This window comes from Phasianus colchicus, chromosome 27, assembly GCF_987193195.1.
Source record: "Phasianus colchicus chromosome 27, bPhaCol1.hap1.1, whole genome shotgun sequence".
In the NCBI taxonomy this organism is placed as follows: domain Eukaryota; kingdom Metazoa; phylum Chordata; class Aves; order Galliformes; family Phasianidae; genus Phasianus; species Phasianus colchicus.
In genome coordinates, this window is record NC_143462.1 from 3,035,524 (window position 1) to 3,062,990 (window position 27,467).

The 27,467-nt window shown below is 58.4% G+C and overlaps 1 protein-coding gene across 6 annotated transcripts; it reads left to right on the forward strand.

The window, feature by feature from the left end:
- The first annotated feature begins 1,107 nt into the window (after positions 1 to 1,107).
- On the forward strand, positions 1,108 to 26,807 carry FGFR1 (fibroblast growth factor receptor 1). Of its 6 annotated transcripts, none has more exons than XM_031602187.2 (18): positions 1,108 to 1,266; positions 5,793 to 5,955; positions 12,019 to 12,282; positions 15,217 to 15,300; positions 15,535 to 15,710; positions 16,446 to 16,569; positions 17,081 to 17,271; positions 19,251 to 19,395; positions 20,317 to 20,519; positions 20,909 to 21,054; positions 22,897 to 23,018; positions 23,112 to 23,222; positions 23,314 to 23,504; positions 23,587 to 23,709; positions 23,794 to 23,864; positions 23,976 to 24,113; positions 25,466 to 25,571; positions 25,639 to 26,807. In XM_031602187.2, the coding sequence occupies exons 2-18, from the start codon at positions 5,865 to 5,867 to the stop codon at positions 25,810 to 25,812; spliced, it is 2,460 nt and encodes an 819-aa protein (XP_031458047.1). In that variant the 5' UTR covers positions 1,108 to 1,266; positions 5,793 to 5,864; the 3' UTR covers positions 25,813 to 26,807. The 6 variants fall into 6 exon arrangements, with proteins under 6 accessions (XP_031458047.1, XP_031458049.1, XP_031458050.1 ...); XM_031602189.2 differs by having other exon boundaries at positions 20,317 to 20,513; XM_031602190.2 differs by lacking the exon at positions 12,019 to 12,282 and having other exon boundaries at positions 1,109 to 1,266.
- The last annotated feature ends 660 nt before the right edge of the window (positions 26,808 to 27,467 follow it).

Sequence of the window (27,467 nt, forward strand, 5' to 3'; positions counted from 1 at the left end):
AACGCATGGTACCTTCCCCTCCCTCTGTCCACACATCTGTCATCCTGGAAAGAAAGTATTCCGTGGGTCTTGGCACAGCGTTCTGAACAGTTGCCTGAAGCAGCAAGAGGCTGCTCCTGAGATGGATGCCCAGCATTTGGTTCAAATATAGCAATGGTGATTGACAGGGCTAATTCAGCCTGTCCTCTTCCCTGTTATAACTTAATCACTTGCACATTGCCTCGTGTAGATCTTTCCCTGCCAGTTGGGAGATGTCTTTATTCCGGGCTGCCCTGGTGTGAGGCTGACTGGGGGCTGCTAGGCTGAGCCCTAGGCTGGCTATGGGGAGCTCACCCTCTGCTGAGCTCCATCTGGCTGCCCAACTTGGCATTCTGTGGGTCAGGCCAGGCTGGGCTCTATGGCAGAGCTGTACATCTCCATGTCCTCAACTGGAGCATTCAGCACAGCCCTGAGCAAAAAGCACACAAGCTGCCTGTGTATGCAGAGATTTTTTGGGGTGCTGAGCGTTACAGCTACACCAGAGCTCAGGGAGAGGTTACCCAACAGCACACAGCAACGGTGGTGGCTCCCAGGAAGGAGCTGGGTCTGGAAACTCCACGCAAAACTGCCCCATGATGTAAGTTAAGGGTAGGGACAGGGGTAGGGTGCTATTGCTCTGCAAAAGATCTGGGGTATGGGGCTGCCCCACACCTGCTCCCTGTGCGCCGGGGAAGGGAGCCCTGCACTGTGGGGCACACAGTGGGGCGAGGCATGGCTGAGAGCAACGCAGCGAGAGTCCCTCGAGCACCCCGCTCCCCGAGCGGAGTTTTTGGGGACCACAGCCGCCTTCAAACCCCTCCGCCTCACCCCACACCCGAGAGTCCGTCCCGGAGCGGCTGCCGGCAGGGCAGCACGGGGGCTCCGAGGGGGCGGCCCGACGGCGACTACAAGCCCCATCAGGCCGCTGAGGAGGAGGAGGAGGGCTGGGAAGAAGGCGGGGGAGGAGCCGGCGGGAGGCGGCGGGGCGCTGCGGGAGCGGCTCAGTCCGGCGGCGGCAGCGCGCGGCGGGGACGCGGCGGTGCGGGCAGCGCTGAGCGGCGGCCGTCGGGGCGGACCGCGCCTCCCCGGAGCGCCTCCCGCCGCCACCTCGGGGCCGGGATCCGCCATGGGGCGGCCGCAGTGAACGCGGCGGCGGCGGGGCTGCGCGCTCGCCCCGGCCGGGGCTCCCCTCCATTGTTCCCGGGAGCGGCGGGCACCGCGCCTCCGCCGCCGCCCCGCGGGACTCCGGTGAGTACGGGGAGAAGGAGCGGGGTCGGGCTTTGTGCTCCGCGCGTTGGGGGATCGCGCCGGGATCGCGGCCATCCCCATCCGCCGGGGGGGCGGCCCGACGGGGCCCCATTGCGGGCAGCGCGGGGCTGCGGCTTGCGGGCACCGCGGGCGTTGGGCTGCGGTACCGGGGGTTCGGAGGGACACCGGGGCGGTTCGGTGTGCTTGCGGCGGGGGTCCGGTTCTGAACCCCGGGGCACCCCGGGCAGCCGCCCGGCGGCACTTCGGAGGCGCGGTGGCTCGGTGCCCGGTTCTCGGCTCGGTGCGCGCTGCTCGGTTCGGTGCCGAGCTCCGGGACCCACAGCGCTGGGGATCCGGTGGCGGCTCGGTGCTGCTGCCCGGCCCGCGGCCACCAAAAGTTGCTGGGCGGGAGCCTGGCGGCTTCCAAAAGAAGATGGAGAAGGAGCTGGATTTGTTACGTTAGGAACTTGAGATGTTGGGGCCTTTCGGTAAAAATCGGCGGCGGAGGCGATGGAAATGACCCGGGCTGAGATCTTTGTGCGTGTTGGCGTGGGAGGTGAGGGGGATCGGAGCGTTCTTCTACCGAAATCTTTGCCAGAGTCGGGGAACGGCTCCTGCGTGTGCGCAGCGTGGCGGCCGCCCTACGCCGCAGCGTTCGCGATGTTCGCGGGGTCGATGTGTGCGGGACCGGTGGGCGCGGGGCTCCGCGTGGTTCTGCGGTCGCGGTTCGGTTCCTGGACGAGGGCCGGCGGCTGCCGCGGGGAGCGAGCGGCGCTGCGCGTCCATTTGCAACGCGTTCAGATTACGGCCGAACGCCGTGTGGATTGTTGGATAACTCGGCGGTGCTCCGCGCGTCACGGCTCAACGGCCAAACCTCCAAAGTGCGCTTCTCCCGAATGCTTGCGTTAACAAAACTGAGGGTTTGGAGGCTGTTCGAGTCCCGGGCGGAGGGAGATCGGGCTTTGTGTTCGGCCGTGATTTGCTCTCATGAGATCTCGGGGTTCTCGGGGACGTGCCCACACCGGGGATGCTGCAGGACGGAGCCCCTCACCTCTGTCTCCGACCAGCAGCCATTTTCCCCGCACAGGAGCACTTCCTCCCTTAATCTCCGCCGTGCTTGGCATGCACCGTTGCCTTCTCCTTGTGTTGCTCAGAGAGGATTAAAACAAATGAGGATCGTCCCTGCCCCGGCGGGAGCGGTGCTGCGCTCTGTGTGCAATGCGCCCGCTGGGAAGGAACCCAAGCTGCTTTCAGGTGCAAACGGGATCTCTCTGATTATTTATTTGCCTGAAAACAAATAAACTGAACTGAGAGCTGAGGATCTCCAAACCCCATCGCTCAGCCGGGCCTGGAGCACAGATGCTCGTCCCAGCAGTTTGCCTTTCCCCTCGTTGGGACCTTCTGCTTTTGGGGATGAAGGCAAATGTGAGCAGCAGGGGATAAGTCTGCTGGAGGAGTGCGTGTCCTTCCGCCCGCAGTAGCTTTCCTGGGAGGAGCTGAGTGCAGCAAACCCCATCCCTCTCCCTCCCAGCTGGAGAACTACTCTGCCTCTTCCAGGGAGTGGGGGCTGCGACCTGGTGTCCGTTCTGGGGCAGCCCTGTGCCGGAGCATTCAGCCCAACCAGCTTGGAGCAGCCTTTAGGGGACCTGTGGGTGCTCAGTGTATCTGAAAATCAAGCCCTCGGGAGGGGATCCCTGCTTTGGGAATGCTTTTAAACCTGATCTGATTTTACTGAGCCTCCTTGTGCCCCACCAGACCCCCACTCACAGCACTGCATGCCCGCAGTGCACTGCAACTCAGTGCTGGAGCTGTTGGTGTGTAGCAGGCTGCAACACGTGGCTGCAAAGGGTTAATGCTGAATGCAGCCCTCACAGTTGGATATTTATTTTTCCAAGCATGCGTCTGCTTTAAGCATTACCGATTTTCCCTATAGTTACATTTGCAGTCGTGTTTGCTTTTTATTTCAGCAAATACTTGGTTGAGCATGCGGCTGGGTCAAGGAGTGCAGGGCAAGGAGGAGGTTCCATGTGCCACCAGGAGCTTTGCCTTTGCTGTGTCCTTCTGCTGCAAGCACCCTTGCAGCCAAATTCATCCTCCTTCCTTACATCAGTGTCTGTCAGAGTCTCCCATTTGTGGTCACCACCTCCTGCCCATGGGGAGAGGCATCACCTCAGCATCCCCGTGTTCACACTGGGGCATGTAGAGCCCTTAGAAATGTCCCAGTGATCCCCTGAGCCCCACTTCCACCCGGGGTGCCCTAGTGCTGTGGGCCTGCTCCTCTCTCCTCATCTTGGATGTGTTCCCAGGGATGAACCATGTGCTGGGAAGGGGCTTCCCCACTGTGCTCTGCTCAGCACAGGGGCCAGGCTGTGCATGCCACTGGCTCAGCCCTGACTCACGGCTTGGGGTGAAGGTCTGGGGTCATGCTGAGGACAGCAGGGCAGGCAGGTTGGACACGTGGGCACGTGGGCAAAGGCTGTGCTCGGGTGGGAGTGCACACAGGTGGGCACAGGGGTGTTCCTTCAGCTCCTAAATAGCCCCGTGGGTGTCGTGGCCGTTGTAATTGCAGGTCTCTAAGGGGCCCTTCGTTCTGGTTCCTCGCTTTCTGCTTCCATTTTTAGGCACTTGAATCCACCCCAGCCAGCAAATTGCAGCGTGCAGGGACAGTGCATGCATGGAAGGAGCTGGAAACCCACGCTGAGGCTGCAGCCCTTTGGTGCAAGTGGATTCCTATGGGAATCCATATCTCCGCACGGAGCAGAGCTGTGCTTTTTGTGCACAGATTGCAGGGTTCCTGGGCTGCTCTGCCCCGTGTGCATCACCATCACTGCTGCAATGGAAACTCTCTGCTGTCGGCCCTTGAGTCAGAGCCCGTCCCACTGCAGCTGAGCCCCACTCTGTGCCCTGACTCACTGCTGGGAGCTGCTGTGTGCACCGAGCTGGGGGGGGCTGCAGTCACTCCACATTAGGGCATGTTCCGGGGGGTGCTGCAGATAAACAAAACCACAGAGAGACAGAAAATAATTTCCAGAAATGCCAATGGCTTTTTTTTTCCACGAAACATTACCACCTCCTCCTTCCAACCCCTGATAAATTGCTCACACTCCATCGGTGTTTACACCGGCGGAGATGATGCTGGTGTTTGCTGGGTGTCCCTGCCCTTGTGTGAATAGTTTGGGTACCAAATGCTGCACAGCTGGCGAGGGAAGAAGCAAAAGCTGCCCTGGGGGGTTAAATGTGGTCCTTTGGGACAGAGGATGCTCCGTGATGGGAAAAGGTTCATTGGGAAGCAGGAGAACGATGGCATCCAGGGCTCCAGGAGCACGTGGGGGGGATGAGTGGTGGCCCATTACTCACTGCAGTGGTTACTCACCTTGTAGTAATGTGCATTTGAGCCAGATCCCATATGGCAAAGAAGCACTTGTTCACATGGTGCGCTCCGAACGGGGCTTTGGGGTGATGTCAGAGCAGCACCAGGTGAGCTCACATGGCTGCATCCCCACCTCTGTGCTGTCCCATGGTCTCGGAACAGCCATCCATCCCAGTGTTGTGCAAGATGGGGCACAGAGCCCTGCGGGAGCCCAGGGGGACCATTAGTGACCACTGGTGTCGGGACATCGGCTGGAGGCTGTTGTGGAGCTGCGGATGTCACAGAGGGAGGAGTGCAGCACTTGGATTGCAGCCCAAAGGCTTTGGAGTCTGACTGCTCGAGTCGGGTTTGGCTGCGTTGGAGCAGAGAGCAGTACAGCATTTCTCAGTGCTGGAAAGGATGGAAGGCAGAGAGAAATGGAGGGTTAAGGAATGTCCTCCTCCTGTTCCAGCTCTGCTGGTGGCTCTGCTGCTTGTGCACCAAAGGCTGTGGGGTCGCAGCACTGTTCCCACAGCAAAGGGGCTCTGGCATCTCCTGTGGGCTCACCCTGATACCCCAAAATGTCTCCAGGAGCCCCCAGCCTGGGTTAACCAGGTGAACACCTGCTGCTTTGCCCCCAGGGTCTGTGCTGCTCTCAGTCTGGAGCTGCCTGGGATGTGTGTAGAGGAAGATATGAAAACAAAGGGGTTCCGGAGCTGAGCAGCAGCACCTCTCCCATCCCAAAGAACCTCAATCTGGAACCTTTTCCATTTTGCATTTGAGCAAAGAAAGTTCAAGGAACCCAAAAGCTGTTCCTGCCAAGCCGTGACGATCGAAGCTCCTTGCAAACATTTTGATTTGTTATGAGAATTGCTGTTTCCAGTGCCAAGGAGGAGGAAAAAGAGGAGAGCAGAAACCTCCCTTCTCTTAAAACAGCATTTGAGGATTTCTCCCAACGTTTTGCTGTGCTCGCTTTCGCTTTGCCAGCACTTCTGCTCCCAAACACATCAGCTTTTTTGGGGGGGGATGGCTCAGAGCTCAACCCTCACCGTCACCAGGCGGGGAGGGGGGTCCCCATACAGCAAAGGGGCTGTGGGATGCAGGGGATTCCCATACAGCAGAGGGACGTGGGGAGATGCCCTGAACTCTGCCCTGACTCTCTTTCCCCTCTCTGCAGCTCACAGCGGCCGACGGGGCCCCATGGAGGGGTGGTTGAGTGCAGTCGCCGAGCAGTAGCTGCAACAGTGGGATGTTTACCTGGAGGTGCCTCATCCTTTGGGCTGTGCTGGTCACAGCCACGCTGTCAGCTGCCAGACCTGCCCCCACGCTTCCAGATCAAGGTAAGGCCAACAGATCTCCTTCTTTGCTTTTCTCCGTGTTGATAAGATAGCTGGGACCTCTCGCCTTGCAGAAGGGAGAGCTTTGGGGCCCGGCGAGGGGTTTGAGATGAGTCGTGGTGCAACCTGGCTGTATTGTCTGCAATGAACACATTGCATGGGGCACACCTCCAGCATTGCCTATGGGGGTCTTAAGGCAGGAGGGAGACTGTGGAGAAGGACACCAGTCACCCCTAAGGCATTGCAGGGACAGCCTGGGATGTGTTCTCTGCAGGCAGGCTGTGGCACTGCTGTGCTCCAGGCTGGGGACATGCAAAGTTGCCATGCATGGGCCTCCGGGGTCACCAGGCCCCCAGGACAGCTGCACAAAGTGCTGCAGCATTTCAAAACGTGGCCCCTTCCCTTGGTGAGGCGGAGAATAACCAGAGCAGCCAGGGACTGCTGCCTAGCTGCTGCCTTTTGGTTCTAATTACCTGAGAATGTCTGGTCCGAGCAGTACGGCGTTGCTTTTTAAGGCTCACTCCTTCCCTTTTCCTCCCACTGAAAGCCCCACGTGCTGGTGAGCCCCACAGTCCATGCCCCACGAAAGCCATGCAGGTACACAGAGCAAAGGCAGCGTGGGGTGACGGTGGTGTTTTGGGGTTCCTTAGGGAACCCTGGAGGGGTTGGAGAGGCAGCGGTGGTGGTGGAGGGGACAAGGAGAAGATGGAGCTGGGTGCCTGCCAGGCTGGCTGTAACCTCTGGCAATGCCTCCCAGCATTGCTCTCACCAGGACGGCCCAATTAGTGCCACAGCAGGAGCCTGGCTGCACAGAGCCTGGCTGCACAGAGCCCAGCCCTTTGGCTGTGATTGCTGGGAACAACGCGTCCCCGACACCATATGTGCCTCTGCACGGGGTGGGATGGAGAGTCAGGTCCAGGCTGTGTGGGAGGCAATGGTGCATCAAACCCAGAGCTGTGCATCAGTCCCAGTGCTGTGCATCACATCCTAAGGCCACGTGTTGTGTCCCAGTGTTCCACATCCCCCCCCATCAGCATCACCCGGGGGTGGCTGCCCTGCTGTCTGTCCCCTCCTTAGGAGATGCAGCACCAGACTTTGTTGTGCTGTTGGTGGTGTTTCAGTTGACTGCTGGCAGTGAGGAGCGTGGAATCTCTTCCCCCTCCCCATGCAGGGCAGCCCCACCTCAATGCAGAGGAGGGCTCAGGAGCTCAGCTTTTGTCAGGAACTTATTGAAAAATCTGCTGCAAATAAAATATTAATGGGCGCTCGCTGCGTTTTATAGTTACCTAAATTTGGAGGTGGTTAAAAACCAAAAAAAAAAACGAGTTAAGGGGAAAAGCCAAGAAATTTCCATCAGCAGCCTCTGTCTCCCTCCCTCACAAAGCCGCTCTTTGTCTTCAGGTTAAACAGAAACCTGCAGAAAATTGTGGAGGGGATTTTTTCCTCCCTCCCTGTCCTCTATTGTCCTCCCCGCTGTTCCCACTGCTCTGCCTCTGCCCCATTGCTGTGTGTGGGGAATGTGGGGGGCACGGAGCGGCCGAGGGGCTGCAGCTCTGAGCCCCACCCCATCTCCTGGTGCAGATCCCCATCCTGATGCTGCCAGGCATGGCTGTGTGCTGTGGGGGCACCACGCTGCTCCCTTCCCCTCCCAGCCCGTCTGCAGGCATTGTTCACCACCTCCCGCCTTTCCACTCACATGCTGTCACTCCAACCCTTAATTGAGGAGGAAAAAAAAAAAAAAAAAAAAAGAAATATGAGGCTTTGGGAAAGGCAGCAAGGCTGTGCTGCAACTGTGGGGCAGTTCTGTGGGGCTGCCTGCACAGCCCCCCCACCTGCAAACCCATTTTGCACCCTATGTTGGGAGAGGAGCAGATCCTCGGGGCATCCTCCTGCTGCAGGGCAATAAAGCATTGCTTTATTGCAGAGAGCAACAGATGTGCATGGATTGCAGCACTCCTGGTGCCCCTTGCAAGTGTGCAAGGCTCTGCTGTCCCACATTGCTGCTCTGCACTGAGCTCTGAGCATGGCTGGGTGTCCCAGGGGATGGGCGAGTGGTTATCCTGACAGCTTTGCAAACGACAGACATGCTGGGTAATTAAATGCTGCTTCATTTCACGTGCTGCTCCAGGGAGCAAAGCCTGGGGCAGTGCATCAATTCCCTGCTCCTGCTGGAGAGTTCTGGCTGGGATTGCAGGAGATGGGCAAAGCCCACTAGAAAACGTTGTATTCTGTGCTTGGCATCACCCTTCCTCGGGGTGCAGGGCAGTGGGGAAGCAGTGCAGCTGCAGCGTGGTTGCAGTGGGGTTGCAGTGGTTGCAGTGAGGATGCAGCGGGTGCACGGTAGAAATGCAACAGGGTTGCAGAGGGATGCAGTGGAATGACAAGGTTGCTGTGGATTGTGGTGGGATGCAGTGGGATGCAACAGAATTGCACTGGGGTGCAGCAGGGTTGCAGTTGATTGCAGTGGGGTGCAACAGGATTGCAGTGGGATGCAACAGGGTTGCAGTGGGGTGCAGGGGGGGTGCAGCAGGGTTGCAGTGGGATGCAACAGGGTTGCAGTGGATTGCAGTGGGATGCAGCAGGGTTGTAATGGGATGCAACAGAATTGCACTGGGGTGCAACAGGGTTGCAGTGGATTGCAGTGGGATGCAGCAGGGTTGCAATGGGGTGCACTGGGATGCAGCCAGGTTGCAGTGGGATTCACTGGGATAGCAGGGTTGCAGTGAATTGCAGTTGGGTGCAGTGGGGTGCAGCAGGGTTGCAGTGGGGTGCAACAGGAATGCAGTGGGATTCAGCAGGGTTGCAGTGGGGTGCAACAGGATTGCAGTGGGGTGCAGCAGGGTTGCAGTGGGGTGCAGTGGGGTGCAGTGGGATGCAACAGGATTGCAGTGGGGTGCAGCAGGGTCGCAATGGGTTGCAGTGGGGTGCAGCAGGGTTGCAGTGGGATGCAACAGGGTTGCAGTGGGGTGCAGCAGGGTTGCAGTGGGATGCAGCAGGGTTGCAGAGGGGGCACTTGGCCGCCTCCCCAGCACTCCCATGGGCAGCTGCAGGGGGGACAGCGGGGAGAGGCACTTTTTAAATAAGAAAGAAACCAATCCCCACGTCCCGGTAAGCGCTTCCTGTTGGGATTAGCAGAGCTGTGGGGCATGTGTGTGCTTTTTCTTCAGGAAATACCTTCAGTGAGCCCTGGTGGGGTTTCCAGGGCAACCGGCGGCCGGACCCGCTGCTCGCGGCCATTCAGCCCGGGTTGTTGCTGTGCTGCTTTGTTGGCCGCTTTATTGCGCTCGGGCACACACAGCTCCGCGCCGTTTTGTCAGTGCTGAATGCAGAACTGCTCCATTCTGATGGGCAGCTCTGGCTTGGGGCCATTTGCATGCAAAGTCCTTTTGGGGGGGGGAGAGGAGGGAGTGCGGAGAACGCGGCTGAATGCGGAGGGGGAAAGGTGAAGCTGTGCTGCTGTTATTCGCCATCCCTTGTGGGCCAGACCAGCAGCAGGTACAGGAAGCAGTGGCATCCTCCATCTGCTTGGTGCTTTGGTTGCAAAGCTGGAACTGAGCAATAAAAGCGCTGCTGGGTTCACCTTAAAGCTCGCAGCAAAAGGAAACGGAATCTCTGTGAGCTGAACGTCTCCATCCCCACTCGATGCTCCCGGCCCCAAATTTCCTGCAGCGCTGCCTGCAGGCTGGGTGCTTGAGGGTGCAGCACTCAGCATCTGGGGCTGCAGAGGGGCTGCATTTGTTCTCCTGAGCCCATTGTATTTGGGGAGCCCACCTGCATCGTGCGTCTCCCAGACCTCAGCAAGCTCAGCACCAACCCCCCCTGTGCACACAGCAGCGGGCACAGAGCCTCTGGGCATCCCCATGCCCTCTATGTTTGGGGCTGGAACTGCAGACATTTGGCTCCCTGCGATGCTCCCCCACCACCCTGGTGCAGAGGAGGAGAGCCAAGAGTTTCTCCGGCCCATTGAGCTCCTGCTTGCTCCAGGCGTGTGAGCACCGTGCTCAGAACTGCAGTGAGGGGCTGCACCTGCCGGCGTGGGTTAGGTTACAGAAGAGCAAAATAAATAAAGGAGGCACTCCGGGCTGATGGAGCACAACGATTTGAGGGGATACTGAAAGTGGACTGAGCTGCTCCCACCCTGTGTGCGCTACGGTTTTGCAGAGGCTGCGTTTCCCAGGGCTGCTGCATGGCAGTGCCAGCCTGGCCGTCCCGTGGGCTGCTTCTGTCCGGCTGCCAGAGCTGCTGGGAACCTCATTGTCCCTGCTTTCACCCGTTGGGGGGGTGGAGGGGGTAACCTGGACATGCTCATTAAGCTGTGAATTCGTTTTCGGGCCGTTCCCACCATGCCGCGTTTTCCGCCTTATCCCCGAGTGCCAGAGATGCGCTTTGGGTTACCAAAGGGCAGCATCCCGCCCTGCCCTCTGCCTCCCCGTGCTGTGCTGTCCATCACATTGCTCATGCTAAGAGCTGGGTCGGGATAGAGGGGGAGGAGGAGGAAGAGGAGGAGGGGAGGATGTGGCCTTTGAATGGCACACAGAGCGTCGCCGTGAGCCCAAAGCTGTGCACACTCCAAAGAGCTTTTTTCATAGGCACGAGCAGTGCTGAGCCCCAGCTGAGAGTGGAGGGTACCACAACCCTCTGGTTTTGGGTTCTCTCCGTGGTTTTCACGCAGGGGCAGGAGGATGCTGTGGGGCTGTGAGTTGGTGGGAGGTGGCTGTGGCATTGTATGAGCCTGTGACGAATCTTTTGAAACACAAATGAGAGCTGCACGGAGCTCTGTCCTGTGTGGCAGCTGGAGAAAAACGTGGGGGAAATTGGGATTGCAAAAGCAGAGCTCTTCCCCCCGACCTGCAGGGCTCTGTAAAGCTGGCAGTGGGACCCGCAGCCCTGCTTCTGGCCCTCCTGCCATCGAGGCTGTTCTCATGGAGGTGTTCAGAGAAACTCCTGAGCTGTTGGTGGATGGTGTTCCTCTGAAGATGCTCAGGTGTGTGAGGGCTGCAGGAGGAGTGAGGAGTTGGGAGGGCTGAGGCTCTGGAGCTGCACACCAGTTCCTCATTGCCCTGAGCACAGCTGATGGGGTGTGCTTGTGGTTGGGGCCAGAATGCCTTCACTGGGTGCTGTGAAGTCCCTGGGAAGCACCAGCTTGCAACTGGAAAGGCCCTGCAGATGGGCTGCCCCTGAGGATTTGCTCTGGGGTTTCCACGTGGGAAGTCACCATGCTGAGATGGAGTGAGCAGAGGAAGCTCTGAGCCTTCACCACACTGCCCAGCAAGGAGCAGGAGTCGTCGTGGGAACACAGCCTATGAAGATAGCAGCAAAGGTGTGAGAGCAGAGCTGGCACAGGAAGGAGGGCAGGCATTGCACCAGGCTGAGTGTGAGCACTGGGAGAGATTGCAGGGAACCTGGACGTTTGCACCCAGTGCAGGATCGTCGTGCAGCACCACGGAATGAGGGGAAAACAACGGTTTGTGCAACGCCAAGAGAGAACAGCACTGGGATGGATTGGATCATTGTGCTGCTGGAAGGACGTCGCAGGATGACTATGGGCAGGGAACATCCGACAGCCCCAGCCTGCCTACCTGAGCTTCCAGCACTGTCGCTGAGCCCTGCTCTCTGCCTGCTGTCCCAGCATAGCCCTGTAACTCCCTGGTGCTGACCAGGGCGAGGGGTCCCGGCCTGCTTTGCTGGCTGTCTGCTGCTGGGCAGGGAGACCCTGGGATGGAGCCGTGCAGGGTTTGGTGCTCCTCATCCCGCCCTGCTGCCATCTCTGCCTGACGTGCCTCAGGTTGCAAATTCCTCCCCATCTCAAAACCCCTTCTGCAGCGCTTGGCAGGAGACCGAGGGTGCTTGCGTAGCTCTGGGCTCCATAGCTGTGCCCTGGGGCAATGCCTCACTGCTGCTTCGGTTGCTTTCAGCGTGGCTGTACTCGGGGTCCACCCCCATACCTCAGCCACGTCCCCACAGCGCATGTCGCCTCATTAACCCAACCCTCAGCAGCCCGGTGTCCCGTTGTCTCTATTTCTTTTCTTTTTTCCCTTTCTCTCCCTCTCTCCCAAACTCCTCCAGCTCTGCCCAAAGCGAACATCGAGGTGGAATCCCACTCTGCACACCCTGGTGATCTCCTCCAGCTGCGCTGCCGGCTGCGAGACGACGTGCAGAGCATCAACTGGGTGCGTGATGGAGTGCAGCTGCCTGAGAACAACCGCACACGGATCACCGGCGAGGAGGTAGAGGTGCGGGATGCGGTGCCCGAGGACTCGGGGCTTTATGCCTGCATGACCAACAGCCCCTCGGGGAGTGAGACCACCTACTTCTCCGTCAACGTCTCAGGTTCGTAGCGGTGCAGGGGCAGCAGCGAGGAGCAGCGTGCCTGTGTGCACGCCTTGCATGCTGGCTGGCAAGGCACAGGTTGGTTCAGTGGGGTGCAGTCTTGCACAGCCCACGTTGGCACGCATGGGATGTGCCACCAAATTTGTGCAATGTGGTGCCCGGAGACATGGGTTGGTTGTGCACTGTGGCTCAGTTTGGGGACACATCGGCACAGAGCAGTGGGGTCAGCACTGCTGGGTTTTCTGCTCAGGGCTGCACAGGTGGTGCCCAGCACCCTGTGTATCCACATCATCACAGAGCACTGCAGCAGGGTCAGCACTGCTGGGTTTTCTGCTCAGAGCTGCACAGCTGGTGCCCAGCACCCTGTGTGTCCACATCAGCAAACAGCATTGCAGCATGGTCAGCACTGCTGGGTTTTCTGCTCAGGGCTGCACAGCTGGTGCCCAGCACCCTCTGCACCCTGTGTGTCCAGATCATCACAGAGCACTGCATCAGGGTCAGCACTGCTGGGCTTTTTGCTCAGGGCTGCACAGCTGGTGCCCAGCACCCTGTGTGTCCAGATCAGTACAGAGCACTGCAGCAGGGTCAGCACTGCTGGGCTTTTTGCTCAGAGCTGCACAGGTGGTGCCCAGCACCCTGTGTGTCCAGATCATCACAGAGCACTAGCAGGGTCAGCAGTGCTGGGTTTTCTGCTCAGAGCTGCACAGTTGGCACCCAGCACCCTGTGTGTCCAGATCAGCACAGAGCACTGCAGCAGCATCAGCACTGCTGGGTTTTCTGCTCGGAGCTGCACAGGTGGTGCCCAGCACACTCTGAACCCTGGTGTCCAGATCAGCACAGAGCACTGCAGCAGGGTCAGCACTGCTGGGTTTTCTGCTCAGAGCTGCACAGGTGGTGCCCAGCACCCTCTGCACCCTGGTGTCCACATCAGCACAGAGCACTACAGCAGGGTCAGCACTGCTGGGCTTTTTGCTCAGAGCTGCACAGGTGGTGCCCAGCACCCTGTGTGTCCACATCATCACAGAGCACTGCAGCAGAGTCAGCACTGCTGGGTTTTCTGCTCAGAGCACAGGTGGTGCCCAGCACCATCTGCACCCTGGTGTCCAGATCAGTACAGAGCACTGCAGCATGGTCAGCGCTGCTGGGTTTTCTGCTTAGAGCTGCACAGGTGGCACCCAGCACCCTGTGTGTCCAGATCATCACAGAGCACTGCAGCAGCATCAGCACTGCTGGGCTTTATGCTCAGAGCTGCACAGGTGGTGCCCAGCACACTCTGAACCCTGGTGTCCAGATCAGCACAGAGCACTGCAGCAGGGTCAGCACTGCTGGATTTTCTGCTCAGAGCTGCACAGCTAGTGCCCAGCACCCTGTGTGTCCAGATCAGCATAGAGCACTGCATCAGGGTCAGCACTGCTGGGCTTTTTGCTCAGAGCTGCACAGCTGGTGCCCAGCACCCTCTGCACCCTGGTGTCCACATCAGCACAGAGCACTACAGCAGGGTCAGCACTGCTGGGTTTTCTGCTTAGAGCTGCACAGGTGGCACCCAGCACCCTGTGTGTCCAGATCATACAGAGCACTGCAGCAGGGTCAGCATTGCTGGGTTTTCTGCTCAGGGCTGCACAGCTGGTGCCCAGCACCCACTGCACCCTGTGTGTCCAGATCATCACAGAGCACTGCAGCAGGGTCAGCACTGCTGGGCTTTTTGCTCAGAGCTGCACAGGTGGTGCCCAGCACCCTGTGTGTCCAGATCAGCACAGAGCACTGCATCAGGGTCAGCACTGCTGGGTTTTCTGCTCGGAGCTGCACAGGTGGTGCCCAGCACACTCTGAACCCTGGTGTCCAGATCAGCACAGAGCACTGCATCAGGGTCAGCACTGCTGGGTTTTCTGCTTAGAGCTGCACAGGTGGCACCCAGCACCCTGTGTGTCCAGATCATACAGAGCACTGCAGCAGGGTCAGCATTGCTGGGTTTTCTGCTCAGGGCTGCACAGCTGGTGCCCAGCACCCACTGCACCCTGTGTGTCCAGATCAGCACAGAGCACTGCAGCAGGGTCAGCACTGCTGGGTTTTCTGCTCAGAGCTGCACAGGTGGTGCCCAGCACCCTGTGTGTCCACATCATCACAGAGTACTGCAGCAGAGTCAGCACTGCTGGGTTTTCTGCTCAGAGCTGCACAGGTGGTACCCAGCACCCTGTGTGTCCACATCAGCACAGAGCACTGCAGTAGGGTCAACACTGCTGGGCTTTTTGCTCAGAGCTGCACAGCTGGTGCCCAGCACCCTCTGCACCCTGTGTGTCCAGATCATCACAGAGCACTGCAGCAGGGTCAGCACTGCTGGGTTTTCTGCTCAGGGCTGCACAGCTGGTGCCCAGCACCCTCTGCACCCTGTGTGTCCAGATCATCACAGAGCACTGCAGCAGGGTCAGCACTGCTGGGCTTTTTGCTCAGAGCTGCACAGCTGGTGCCCAGCACCCTGTGTGTCCAGATCATCACAGAGTACTGCAGCAGGGTCAGCACTGCTGGATTTTCTGCTCAGGGCTGTACAGCTGGTGCCCAGCACCCTCTGCACCCTGTGTGTCCATGAGTGTTCTTCCACGGTGGCAGTGCATGCATGGGGACATGTGAGTCTGCATGGCACTGAGCACCAGGATGAATTGCAGCTGAGGTTTTCTTTGGTGGTTCCAAAGCACAGTGGTGAGGAATGAGTGCTGACAGTCGGGAGGTGCTGGCTGAGGGTCAGGGCTGTCTCAGTCTACAGGACCTGGATGGATGGATGGATGCCCCTGGGTGCCTGGCAGCACAATATGGGCACTGCCTTCCTGAGTGGGCAAGCTGCTCCCTGGGACAGCACACGCAGTGACTGTAGTACCACTGATTCCAGCCATGCAGGAACACAGGTGCACAGTGCTTAGCTGGGGGTCTCTTCTCTTGCAGACGCACTCCCTTCTGCAGAGGATGATGATGATGAAGATGATTCCTCCTCGGAGGAGAAGGAGGCGGATAACACCAAGCCGAACCGTACGTGTGGGATGGGTTTGCACATGGGTGGGGGTGAAGGGAAGCCAGACATGCATGTGTAAGGCACCCAGGGGCTGAGAGGCAGGAGAGGAGAGGCAGAGTCCTGCTGCAGTCCTGGTTGGGGCGTGGGGATGTGCCAGGGAGATGTGCACCTCACCCCAGTCCTGCCCTGGGTTAACCATGAGCAAACATCAGTGCTCTCTATGGCTGATCCTGTTGCTCTGTGCCCCGCAGAGGCTGTAGCTCCTTACTGGACCTATCCTGAGAAGATGGAGAAGAAGCTGCACGCCGTCCCTGCTGCCAAAACAGTGAAATTCAAATGCCCCTCAGGTGGGACGCCCAACCCCACGCTGCGCTGGCTGAAAAATGGCAAGGAGTTCAAGCCTGACCACCGCATCGGGGGGTACAAGGTACACAGTGGGTCCTGTCCAGGCAGTCTGGGCTTGGGAGTCACTCAGGGAGGAGGGGAAATGAATGGGCTTCGGAGGCCCTGAGCTGCCCATCGGTGCAGCTGCGTGCCTCTGGAAGGGCAGATGGGCCCCCTGACATTCCTGTTGCAAAATAGACCCACGGCAGTGACCTGTTTCTTGGTCATGTTTGCAGCAGCCTCAACCTTTGGGGGAGGGGGGAGGATGAGCCCAGCCTGGCTGCATTAATCCCAGAGCTGAGCCAGGAGGGTTGGGGCAACAGCAGCTCCCAGGAGCACTGCACATCTCCTGCATCCAGCACTGCACTGTGGGAGAAGGAGGATGAAGGAGTGCTGCTCTTCTTGCAGAGCCTTGGCACAGCCTGGGGCATTTGGAGTGCAGGGCTCAATGTGTCCCCCAGGGCACAAAGGTGCTGGTTCTCCCCATCTGTGTGCAAAGCCCTGGTAGAAAATGGGATGGAAGTGCAGGGCTGTGAGAATTGCCAGCGTGCCATCAGCACGTGGATGTGGGTGCTGTTCCCTTTGTGCCACCCAGGGCTGTGTCCCTGCACCCAGCCCATGGTGCTCAGCATTTGGCTCTGACAGCTGGGAGCAATTATGATCCCTCTGTAGGAGAGGGGAAAGGTGACCACGAGCAGATTTATGCTGTGCCAAAGGGCTGAGCTGCTCTGACGTGCACACATCTCACCCATCACCCCCATCCTCCTCCTGCCCCCAGGTCCGCTATGCCACCTGGAGCATCATCATGGACTCGGTGGTGCCATCAGATAAGGGCAACTACACGTGCATCGTGGAGAACAAATATGGGAGCATCAACCACACCTATCAGCTGGATGTTGTGGGTGAGGATGGCGCTGGGGCTGCTCTGCCTCCTGCACAGCAGTGCTGTGCCCCGCGAGCTTCACCTCGAACCCTTCTGGGGCTTTTTAATTGTGGTGGAAATAATTTCATAGACCAGACAGAAACTTTTTCTAATCGCCTTATTAGCCATAATTCCCAGCTGGGAAGGCTGGTCTGAGCAGTTCCACATGTGGAGCTGCTCTAAATGCCAGTAAATGAACCATTAAGAATGTGATTTAATTTGATTACACTGAGCAAACTGAAGGGAACAGTCAGTGAGGTGAACAAAGGGGTTTGTTAATGCTGACTCACCACAGTGGCAGCGGCTGGGGCCCTCGTTAGGTTTGTTTGACCTCTGACCCCTGAATAGATAGCGATGTCCCTGTGCTGGGATGTCACCTGTCCCCTGCTCTGTTGGGATGTCACCCGTCACCCACTCTGTGGGGCTGTGGGATGAGACTCCTGTGGATGTGGGGTGCCCAGGCTGAGGTCTCCATCCTTCCATCCCCGCAGAGCGCTCCCCGCACCGGCCCATCCTGCAGGCAGGGCTCCCTGCCAACAAAACGGTGGCCCTGGGCAGCAACGTGGAGTTTGTCTGTAAGGTTTACAGCGACCCGCAGCCCCACATCCAGTGGCTGAAACACATCGAGGTGAACGGCAGCAAGATCGGCCCCGATAACTTGCCCTACGTGCAGATCCTGAAGGTAACGCTGCACACACAGCAGGCTGCCCCAGCCTGGGTCCCTACGGGGGTCACTGCCCTCACTGGGCACAGCTGGGGACAAGTAGGTGGCATCGAGGCATCTGGAGCCCCACCAGCCCTGCCTGCTCTGCTCTGGGCTGTCCTGGAGGAGTTGGGTGAGAGGTGGGCTGGGGGCAGCAGGCAACCATGCTGCCAATCCATCCTTTGGATCCCTGAAGGTGTATGCCATGAGCTGGGTGGGTGCTGGGGGAAAGCACAGGGTGGGTGGCTCAATCCAGGCACGAGCAGAGCCCTCAGCCCCTCTGCAAAGCTTGGGGTGTGTACATGCCCACATTCATGCCAAGGTTTCAGGACACGTGGCCATCCTCAGCTGTATCCCCAGGCCCAGGGCGCATGGCCACTCCCAGTCATAGGGCACATGGCCACCCCCAGCCATAGGGCATATGGCCACCCCCAACCACAGGGCACACAGCCATCCCCAGCCATAGGGCACATGGCCACCCCCAGCCATAGGGCACATGGCCACCCCCAGCCATAGGGCACATGGCCACCCCCAACCATAGGGCACATGGCCACCCCTAACCACAGGGCACATGGCCACCCTCAGACGTAGGGCACATGGCCACCCCCAGCTGTAGGGCATATGGCCATTCCCAACCATAAGGCACATGGCCACCCCAACCGTAGAGCACATGGCCACCCCCAACCATAAGGCACATGGCCACCCCAACCGTAGAGCACATGGCCACCCCCAACCATAAGGCACATGGCCACCCCCTGCCAAAGGGCACATGGCCACCCCAACTACAGGGCACATGGCCACCCCCAGCCATAGGGCACATGGCCACCCCCAGCTGTAGGGCATATGGCCATTCCCAACCATAAGGCACATGGCCACCCCAACCGTAGAGCACATGGCCACCCCTAACCATAAGGCACATGGCCACCCCCAGCCATAGGGCACGTGGCCACCCCCAGCCATAGGGCACGTGGCCACCCCCAGCCATAGGGCACGTGGCCACCCCCAACTATAGGGCACATGACCACCCCCAGCCATAGGGCACATGGCCACCCCCAACCATAGGGCACATGTCCATCCCCAGCCGTAGGGCACACGGCCACCCCCAGCCGTAGGGCATATGGCCATCCCCACCCCAAGGTGCACGGCTGTCCCTACCCACACCCCTCATGCACTGCAACAGGTTTATGGTCCCTTGCCTCCTGGCTTGCCACAACCCCCCATGGCCCCCAGCCCTGTGCTGACACCATCGCTCCGGGCGCTGCGGTTTCTGACCCCATCGATGTGACTCCTCTGTTGTTGGTCTGTTCCAGCACTCGGGAATTAATAGCTCTGATGCGGAGGTGCTGACCCTGTATAATGTGACAGAGGCGGAGAGCGGGGAGTATGTTTGTAAGGTTTCCAATTATATTGGCGAGGCCAACCAGTCTGCGTGGCTCACTGTCACCAGACCTCTGGCAAAAGGTAATCGGAAGGACGCCCAGTGGGACGCTTTGGGACCTCCAGTCCCCAGCGGTGGAAAACACAACTCTGGGCTCTCTCATTTCTGCTGTATTTCTGGTGCAAAAAAAGCCATGGAAAAATAACCCGGCGGGGCCAACTGGGCTGCGTGCTGTGTCCTCCCTTGTGTGCTCCCTGCTCTGTGCTGTCCCCGTGTCTCCGTCCTCGTGCTCCCAAGCCATTGATGCCCAGCTGGTCCTCCCCGAGCTCTATTTTTCCATGTGGCCCATTGCCAGCATGCTCCGATGGGCAGAACCATTGGTGAAGGGTTTTTAGCGACGTCTCTTTAGGTCCGAACGGATGAAGGGTCATCCGGAGGGTCTCTGCCAGGGGTCTCCATGGTCTTTTGTCTGCTCCCGGGGCTCTGCCAAAATGAGGCTGCTCCCTCTTTCTCTGCCTCTCCCCCAGAAGATCTCATGTCGTTTGCTTCTCCGTTTTTTGCTTCCACTCTCCCCCTCTAGACGGCTGGCGTTAACACGACAGACAAAGAGATGGAAGTCCTTCACTTAAGGAATGTCTCATTTGAGGATGCTGGGGAGTATACATGTTTGGCGGGTAATTCTATTGGGATCTCCCATCACTCTGCATGGTTGACAGTTCTCGAAGGTATATACTCTTCTTCCTGTCCCTTCTCCTCCCTTGTTTCCACGTTGTGTCGGATGCGTTGCTGGGGCTGTCGCTTTGCTGTGTGCGTCGATGGGCTGCTGGGCCATCGATGCTGTGCGGATCCACGCCTGATACAGCAGCCAGGGAAAGTTTTTGGGGCGCTGCGTGGGCGCCGCTCTTCTGCCAAAAGCTTTGCCCTGTTATCAGCCGCTGCTTGGGTGTGCTGCTGGGAACACAAGGTTTTGGTTCTTCTGCCTCTCTCCGAGGCTCTTTTCTCTTGGGGGGAAGGGAGGGGTGAGGTTTGGGCTGCTGGGGGGTGATGGCAGCTCCCAGGTTTGTGGCTGTGCCATTGATAGCACTGCCACCGCCATGGTTACAAAGTGGGGCTGTGTTGTGGTGTGCAGGGATGGGATCTCCTTTCCCAGCCTCCATCCTGCAGTACATCACTGCTGCTGCTGCTGCTGCAAGCGCTTCTGGCTGCTCAGCTCCACCTTCCAGCACCCAGCAGTGCCTTCCAGCCCATTGTAACCACAGATCCCAATGTGTGTGCAGCTCAGCGTGGGCAGAGCTCAGCCCCACGTGATGGTGCAAGGGAGAATCCCCACGTGCTCCCTATGCATGGTGCCATCCCACAGAGTGGGGATGAGCACGGACCCCTGCTTCACACCCTGCAGTTGACCCCTTCCTGCCCCAGGCACCTGCAGGTGCAGCGTGCATCCCCAAGGATATGGGTAGGATGCTTATCCCAAGGGTGTGGGTGCAGTGCCCACCCCATGGGTGCAGTGCAGCATCCCAGCAGCCTGACCACTCCCTGCTGCATGTGGGAGCATCCCACACCAACCCTCACCTCTGCTGAGAGGAGCCAGGCTCTGCCCAGCCTCACCCTTTGCTCCCACTGATGCCTTTTCTGTGCCAACCCAGCTATTGAGGATTCACCAGCCATGATGACTTCCCCCCTCTACCTGGAGATCATCATTTACTGCACCGGCGCGTTCCTCATCTCCTGCATGGTGGTGACAGTCATCATCTATAAGATGAAGAGCACCACCAAGAAGACAGATTTCAACAGCCAGCTGGCCGTGCACAAGCTGGCCAAGAGCATCCCACTGCGCAGACAGGTAACAGAAAGTAGAGAGGGGGTTTCTTGGCTCCTACTGCCCCCTCCCCAAAGAATTGCCCTTACCCTGGGTTGGGATGATGGATGGTGCACCGTGGCTGCCCCCTCGCCATGCTGCGTGCCTTATGGCAACGAGAGTAACCAGGAGGATTTATGGCAATTTAATATTGAGATGAAGAGTGCGTGCTGAACACCGAGGACCCCCAGGCTGTGCGTTTTGTGGTTCCAGCAAGCAGGAAATCAATTGTAAATGATACAGTCGTGGTCCAATGGGGAGCAGCAGGGAACCTGCAGTGTTCAGGAGTATTGGGGGGGGTCCCGGTCGTTGTCTCCCCACTGGGAGAGGGCGGCCGTGGCCCCAGCGCTGCGTGAAGGTAACCCACAGCCCTGCTGCAGGTGTCAGCTGACTCCAGCTCCTCCATGAACTCGGGTGTGATGTTGGTGAGGCCCTCACGGCTCTCCTCCAGTGGAACCCCCATGCTGGCTGGTGTCTCTGAGTATGAGCTGCCCGAGGACCCGCGCTGGGAACTGCCACGGGACAGGTGAGGATGGGGTGGGGTGGGGATGGGGATGGGATGGGTTGAGGTGGGGTGAGATGGGATGGGGATGGGGATGGGAATAGGATGGGATGAGGTTGGGATGGAATGGGATGGGTTGAGTTGAGTTGAGGTAGGATGAGATGAGATGGGATGGGATGGGTTGAGGTGGGGTGAGATGGGATGGGGTTGGGGATGGGAATGGGTTGGGATGGGGTTGGGATGGAATGGGATGGGTTAAGTTGAGGTGGGGTGAGATGGGATGGGATGGATTGAGTTGGGGTGAGATGGGATGGGATGGGGATGGGAATAGGATGGGATGAGGTTGGGATGGAATGGGATGGGTTGAGTTGAGGTGGGGTGAGATGGGATGGGATGGGGATGGGGTGAGATGGGATGGGGATGGGATGGGGATGGGAATAGAATGGGATGGGGTTGGGATGGAATGGGATGGGTTGAGTTGAGGTGGGGTGAGATGGGATGGGATGGGATGGATTGAGTTGGGGTGAGATGGAATGGGGATGGGAATAGGATAGGATGGGGTTGGGATGGAATGGGATGGGTTGAGTTGAGTTGAGGTAGGATGAGATGAGATGGGATGGGATGGGTTGAGGTGGGGTGAGATGGGATGGGGTTGGGGATGGGAATGGGATGGGATGGGGTTGGGATGGAATGGGATGGGTTAAGTTGAGGTGGGGTGAGATGGGATGGGATGGATTGAGTTGGGGTGAGATGGGATGGGATGGGGATGGGAATAGGATGGGATGAGGTTGGGATGGAATGGGATGGGTTGAGTTGAGGTGGGGTGAGATGGGATGGGATGGGGATGGGGTGAGATGGGATGGGGATGGGGATGGGGATGGGAATAGAATGGGATGGGGTTGGGATGGAATGGGATGGGTTGAGTTGAGGTGGGGTGAGATGGGATGGGATGGGATGGATTGAGTTGGGGTGAGATGGAATGGGGATGGGAATAGGATGGGATGGGGTTGGGATGGAATGGGATGGGTTGAGTTGAGGTGGGGTGAGATGGGATGGGATGGGATGGATTGAGTTGGGGTGAGATGGGATGGGGATGGGAATAGGATGGGATGGGTTGAGTTGAGGTGGGGTGAGATGGGATGGGATGGATTGAGTTGGGGTGAGATGGAATGGGGATGGGAATAGGATGGGATGGGGTTGGGATGAGATGGGATGGGTTGAGGTGAGTTGAGGTAGGATGAGATGGGATGGGATGGGATGGATTGAGTTGGGGTGAGATGGGATGGGGATGGGAATAGGATAGGATGGGGTTGGGATGGAATGGGATGGGTTGAGTTGAGGTGGGGTGAGATGGGATGGGATGGGGTGAGATGGGATGGGGATGGGGATGGGAATAGAATGGGATGGGGTTGGGATGGAATGGGATGGGTTGAGTTGAGGTGGGGTGAGATGGGATGGGATGGATTGAGTTGGGGTGAGATGGAATGGGGATGGGAATAGGATAGGATGGGGTTGGGATGGAATGGGATGGGTTGAGTTGAGGTGGGGTGAGATGGGATGGGGATGGTTTGAAGTGGGGTGAGATGGGATGGGATGAGATGGGATGGGATGGTCTGAGGTGGGGTGAGATGGGATGAGATGGGATGGGACAGGACAGGATGGGGATGGGAATGGGGATGGGATGGGATGGTCTGAAGTGGGGTGGGATGGGATGGGATGGTCTGAAGTGGGGTGGGATGAGATGGGATGGGATGTTATGGGACGGGATGGGAATGGGGATGAGATGTGGATGGGGCAAGATGATGGCACTGAGCGTGGCGGCCATCCTGCTGTTCGAGCACAGCATTATGTTTGTCCTCCCACCAGGCTGATCCTGGGCAAGCCACTGGGAGAAGGCTGCTTTGGGCAGGTGGTGCTGGCCGAGGCCATCGGGCTGGACAAGGACAAGCCAAACCGTGTCACCAAAGTGGCCGTGAAGATGCTCAAGTGTAAGAGGGAGTGGGTCTATGTGTGGTACCCACGTGTGCGTGGTGTGGGGGGATCCAGGCCAGCCTCTCTGACTGCTGCCTTTGCTGCCACAGCCGATGCCACAGAGAAGGACCTGTCCGACCTCATCTCCGAGATGGAGATGATGAAGATGATCGGCAAACACAAGAACATCATCAACCTGCTGGGGGCCTGCACGCAGGATGGTGAGCAAGCGAGGAGGGGGCTCCCAGCACTGTGCCCCCATAGGGCTGATTGTGGGGTCCAGGCGCATGGCTCAGCCCCATTCTCCCTCAGGTCCCCTCTATGTCATTGTGGAGTATGCCAGCAAAGGCAACCTGCGTGAGTACCTGCAGGCACGGCGCCCACCAGGCATGGAATACTGCTACAACCCCACTCGTGTCCCCGAGGAGCAGCTCTCCTTCAAGGACCTGGTGTCCTGTGCATATCAAGTGGCGCGTGGCATGGAGTACCTGGCCTCCAAAAAGGTGTGAGCACCATCACAGTGGGTTTGTAGGGATGGGGTTGTGGGGTTCCGGGCACTGTTTGACAGCCCTGCTTTCTGCACAGTGCATCCACAGGGACCTGGCAGCCAGGAACGTGCTGGTGACCGAGGACAACGTGATGAAAATCGCTGACTTCGGGCTGGCCCGTGACATCCATCACATTGATTACTACAAGAAAACAACAAATGTGAGCGATTGGAGCCCACTGTGCCAAGCAGCCCTTGGTCATCCCCATGGGCAACACTGAGCTGATAGGGTTCTCTTATCACAGGGCCGCTTGCCAGTGAAGTGGATGGCCCCGGAGGCTCTATTCGACCGAATATACACTCATCAGAGTGATGTGTGAGTATGCCAGGCACTGCAGGGTGCAGCTCTTGGTGTAGTTGTGCAAAGCTCTACGTGTGCACCCGGTGCTCGTGGTGGCTCACGGTGTGCCCACGTGTCTGCATGCAGTTGGTCCTTCGGCGTGCTGCTTTGGGAGATCTTCACTCTTGGTGGTTCGCCTTACCCCGGTGTGCCTGTGGAGGAGCTTTTCAAGCTGCTGAAGGAGGGCCATAGGATGGACAAGCCCAGCAACTGCACCAACGAGCTGTGAGTGCTGGGGGGCAGTGGGCACATGGGCAGCGTGCCTGCGGTGCCATCCGTGCTGAGCTTGTGCTCTGTCCTGGGTGCAGGCTGGGGAAGGTGGATGCGCAGAATTACTTTAGCAGTATCCCCTTACCTGCAAAACATCAGCTAAATCTGCCAGATCTCCCTTTGCTGTTGTTCAGCAGGAGTGAATCCCAGAATGACCCCGGGGTTATGCTCTCACAGAGCAGCCCCATGCCCTGCCCCATGTCCTTCCTCAAGAGGCTGAGCCCCACTCCCTGCCCCACGTCCTTCCTCAGGGGGCTGAGCCCCACTCCCTGCCCCAGTCCTCCCTCAAGAGGCTGAGCCCCACTCCCTGCCTCATGTCCTTCCTCAAGAGGCTGAGCCCCACTCCCTGCCCCACGTCCTTCCTCAGGGAGCTGAGCCCCACTCCCTGCCCCATGTCCTTCCTCAAGAGGCTGAGCCCCATTCCCTGCCCCCCATCCTTTCTTGGGGAGCTGAGCCCCACTCCCTGCCCCACATCCTTCCTCAAGAGGCTGAGCCCCACTCCCTGCCCCACATCCTTCCTCAAGAGGCTGAGCCCCACTCCCTGCCCCACATCCTTCCTCAAGAAGCTGAGCCCCACTCCCTGCCCCACGTCCTTCCTCAGGGGGCTGAGCCCCACTCCCTGCCCAACGTCCTTCCTCAGGGGGCTGAGCCCCACTCCCTGCCCCACGTCCTTCCTCAGGGGGCTGAGCCCCACTCCCTGCCCCAGTCCTCCCTCAAGAGGCTGAGCCCCACTCCCTGCCTCATGTCCTTCCTCAAGGGGCTGAGCCCCACTCCCTGCCCCACGTCCTTCCTCAGGGAGCTGAGCCCCACTCCCTGCCCCACGTCCTTCCTCAAGAGGCTGAGCCCCATTCCTTGCCCCCCATCCTTCCTCTGGGAGCTGAGCCCCACTCCCTGCCCCATATCCTTCCTCAAGAGGCTGAGCCCCACTCCCTGCCCCACGTCCTTCCTCAAGAAGCTGAGCCCCATTCCCTGCCCCACATCCTTCCTCAAGAGGCTGAGCCCCACTCCCTGCCCCACGTCCTCCCTCAAGAAGCTGAGCCCCACTCCCTGCCCCACATCCTTCCTCTGGGAGCTGAGCCCCACTCCCTGCCCCACGTCCTTCCTCAAGGGGCTGAGCCCCACTCCCTGCCCCACGTCCTTCCTCAGGGGGCTGAGCCCCACTCCCTGCCCCACGTCCTTCCTCAGGGGGCTGAGCCCCACTCCCTGCCCCACATCCTTCCTCAGGGGGCTGAGCCCCACACACTGCACATTGCCAGGGGCAGAGCTGTGCACCCACAGATGCGCTCAGCTCCCCCCACCCCATACAGGTACATGATGATGCGTGACTGCTGGCACGCCGTGCCCTCCCAGCGCCCTACTTTCAAACAGCTGGTGGAGGACCTGGACAGAATCGTGGCCATGACATCCAACCAGGTAGGAGAACCTCCATACCCCTCCCTGCCCCACGGAGAGCCCCCAATCTGAACCCCATCCCTTGCAGGAATACCTGGACCTGTCGGTGCCTTTGGATCAGTACTCACCTGGCTTCCCAGCCACACGCAGCTCCACCTGCTCTTCTGGGGAGGACTCAGTGTTCTCCCACGACCCACTGCCTGATGAGCCCTGCCTGCCACGCTGCCCCCCTCACAGCCAAGGGGTCCTAAAGCGGCACTGAGGCTCCGCAAGCATCCGTGCCCACCCGGCACCTTTGCAGGGAACTCTGCCCAAAGGTTTCATTTTGCTGTTTGCCTGTCGGTTTGCCCTCTCCTCATTTCTTTTTAATCATCCATTTAAACCTTTCCCACGAGTTCTGTGCTTTTGGACATCTCCACGTGGCGGTGCCGCAGTGTCCCTATGGGGCTGATGCACTCCTTGAGCATCACATCCCAGTGTTGCCCAAATCCCAGACGTTTGGGGATGTGCAGCACCCGTGCTAACAACAGAAATCCCGTGTACATAGCTAAAATATGTATAAATATGAATATATATTTACATGTCTTTTTAAAAAGGTTGTTACCAGAGCTATACCAGTTTGGTAGGAAGGTACTAGTGGCTGGTAGATATCAGTTGCTATATATATATATTAAAAGAAAAAAGGAAAAAAAAAAAAAAGGAAAAAAGAAAGAAAGAAAAAAAAATAATAATAATAATCCATATATTTTGCTACATTTGCCGTTTTTATTTTTTTAAATTATGACCCCGGACCCTCTTTCAGTTTTAGATCCCTCGATAAGAATTGCTGCTGCTGCTGCTTCAGTTTTATATGGGGTTGTATTAAAACCATAATAAATAACGTGTCGATGCCTTTCGGGAGCACATGGCCAAGGTGCCAATGGCCTTTCCCTCCCTCCCCCTCCCCCCCAAACCCCCCCAGGGGGCTGCAGTGGGGCCGGGTTCAGCCCCAATGCTGGGCACGGAGCTCTGCACCCCTGGGCTGTGCCTTACCCAGCCCTCCCTATGGGGAGGAGGGGGCCATGGGGTCTGCTGTGTCCCCATCCCATCCCCCTAAATCTCCCCTCCCCACCTCCAGTCCCTGGCGCTGGGAGCGCGGAGTCAGGGCGCTATTACTTGAAAAGTTTATTTTGCCTTTGTATGGAGAAATATTATTTGTTGTAAACTCTTCTGTAATGAATCTGGAATTCTTGTAATTATTAAAGACTTTAACCAAAAGCGGTGCGTTTTGCCGTCTCCATCCCATGTGCTGGGGGTGGGGGGAAAAAAATGCCCTTCATCCCGTATCCAAGTTTGGGGTCGGGTCCTTATAAAAAAAAAAAACCAAAAACCACCCCGTTATCCAACAAGCAGAAACCCTCAACTTTCACCTCTTTTGCTACCAAGGCAGTCGGTGCACGTGGCTGTGATGCGGGGGTGCCTCCAGATGTGTTGGATGCTGCACACCGATGTCCTCGCCAAAGGCTCAAGATTCCAGCTGGGCTCCGGCTCCAATGATGGAAATGGGGGGGGGGGATAAAGGATCAAGCTTTCCCTGCCACTCGTACCCCAGTTACGAGGAGCTGAATCCTGGACTGGTGGCCCTACAGTGGTTGGGTTCAGCTCTGACCCCACACCCCATAGCAGCTCACATCCATGTGTTGGTCGATGCAGGGAGGCTGTGGGTCTCAGCTTTGTCTCGTCGGCCCTTTTAAAAGCATCTGCTTGTCGCTGTTTTCCACGTGTAAATGAAATCGATCAGCCGCGTTCCCCCCCCCCCCCCGCCCCCTTTCCTAAATTAAATAGGGCTTTTAATCAAGTGATTTATGTCGGATCCGCAGCTTGGGATTAAGCTCACAGCAGCAGCAGGGGGAGGAATGGGGGGGGGCTATAAATCAG

Coding starts and splice junctions, on each gene's coding strand:
- FGFR1 (XM_090125387.1), top strand. CDS start 5,865: ATGTTTACCTGGAGGTGCCTCATCCTTTGGGCTGTGCTGGTCACAGCC. Junction 5,956..12,018: donor CCCCACGCTTCCAGATCAAG/GTAAGGCCAACA, acceptor AAACTCCTCCAG/CTCTGCCCAAAGCGAACATC. Junction 18,754..20,316: donor CACCAGACCTCTGGCAAAAG/GTAATCGGAAGG, acceptor GTGCCAACCCAG/CTATTGAGGATTCACCAGCC.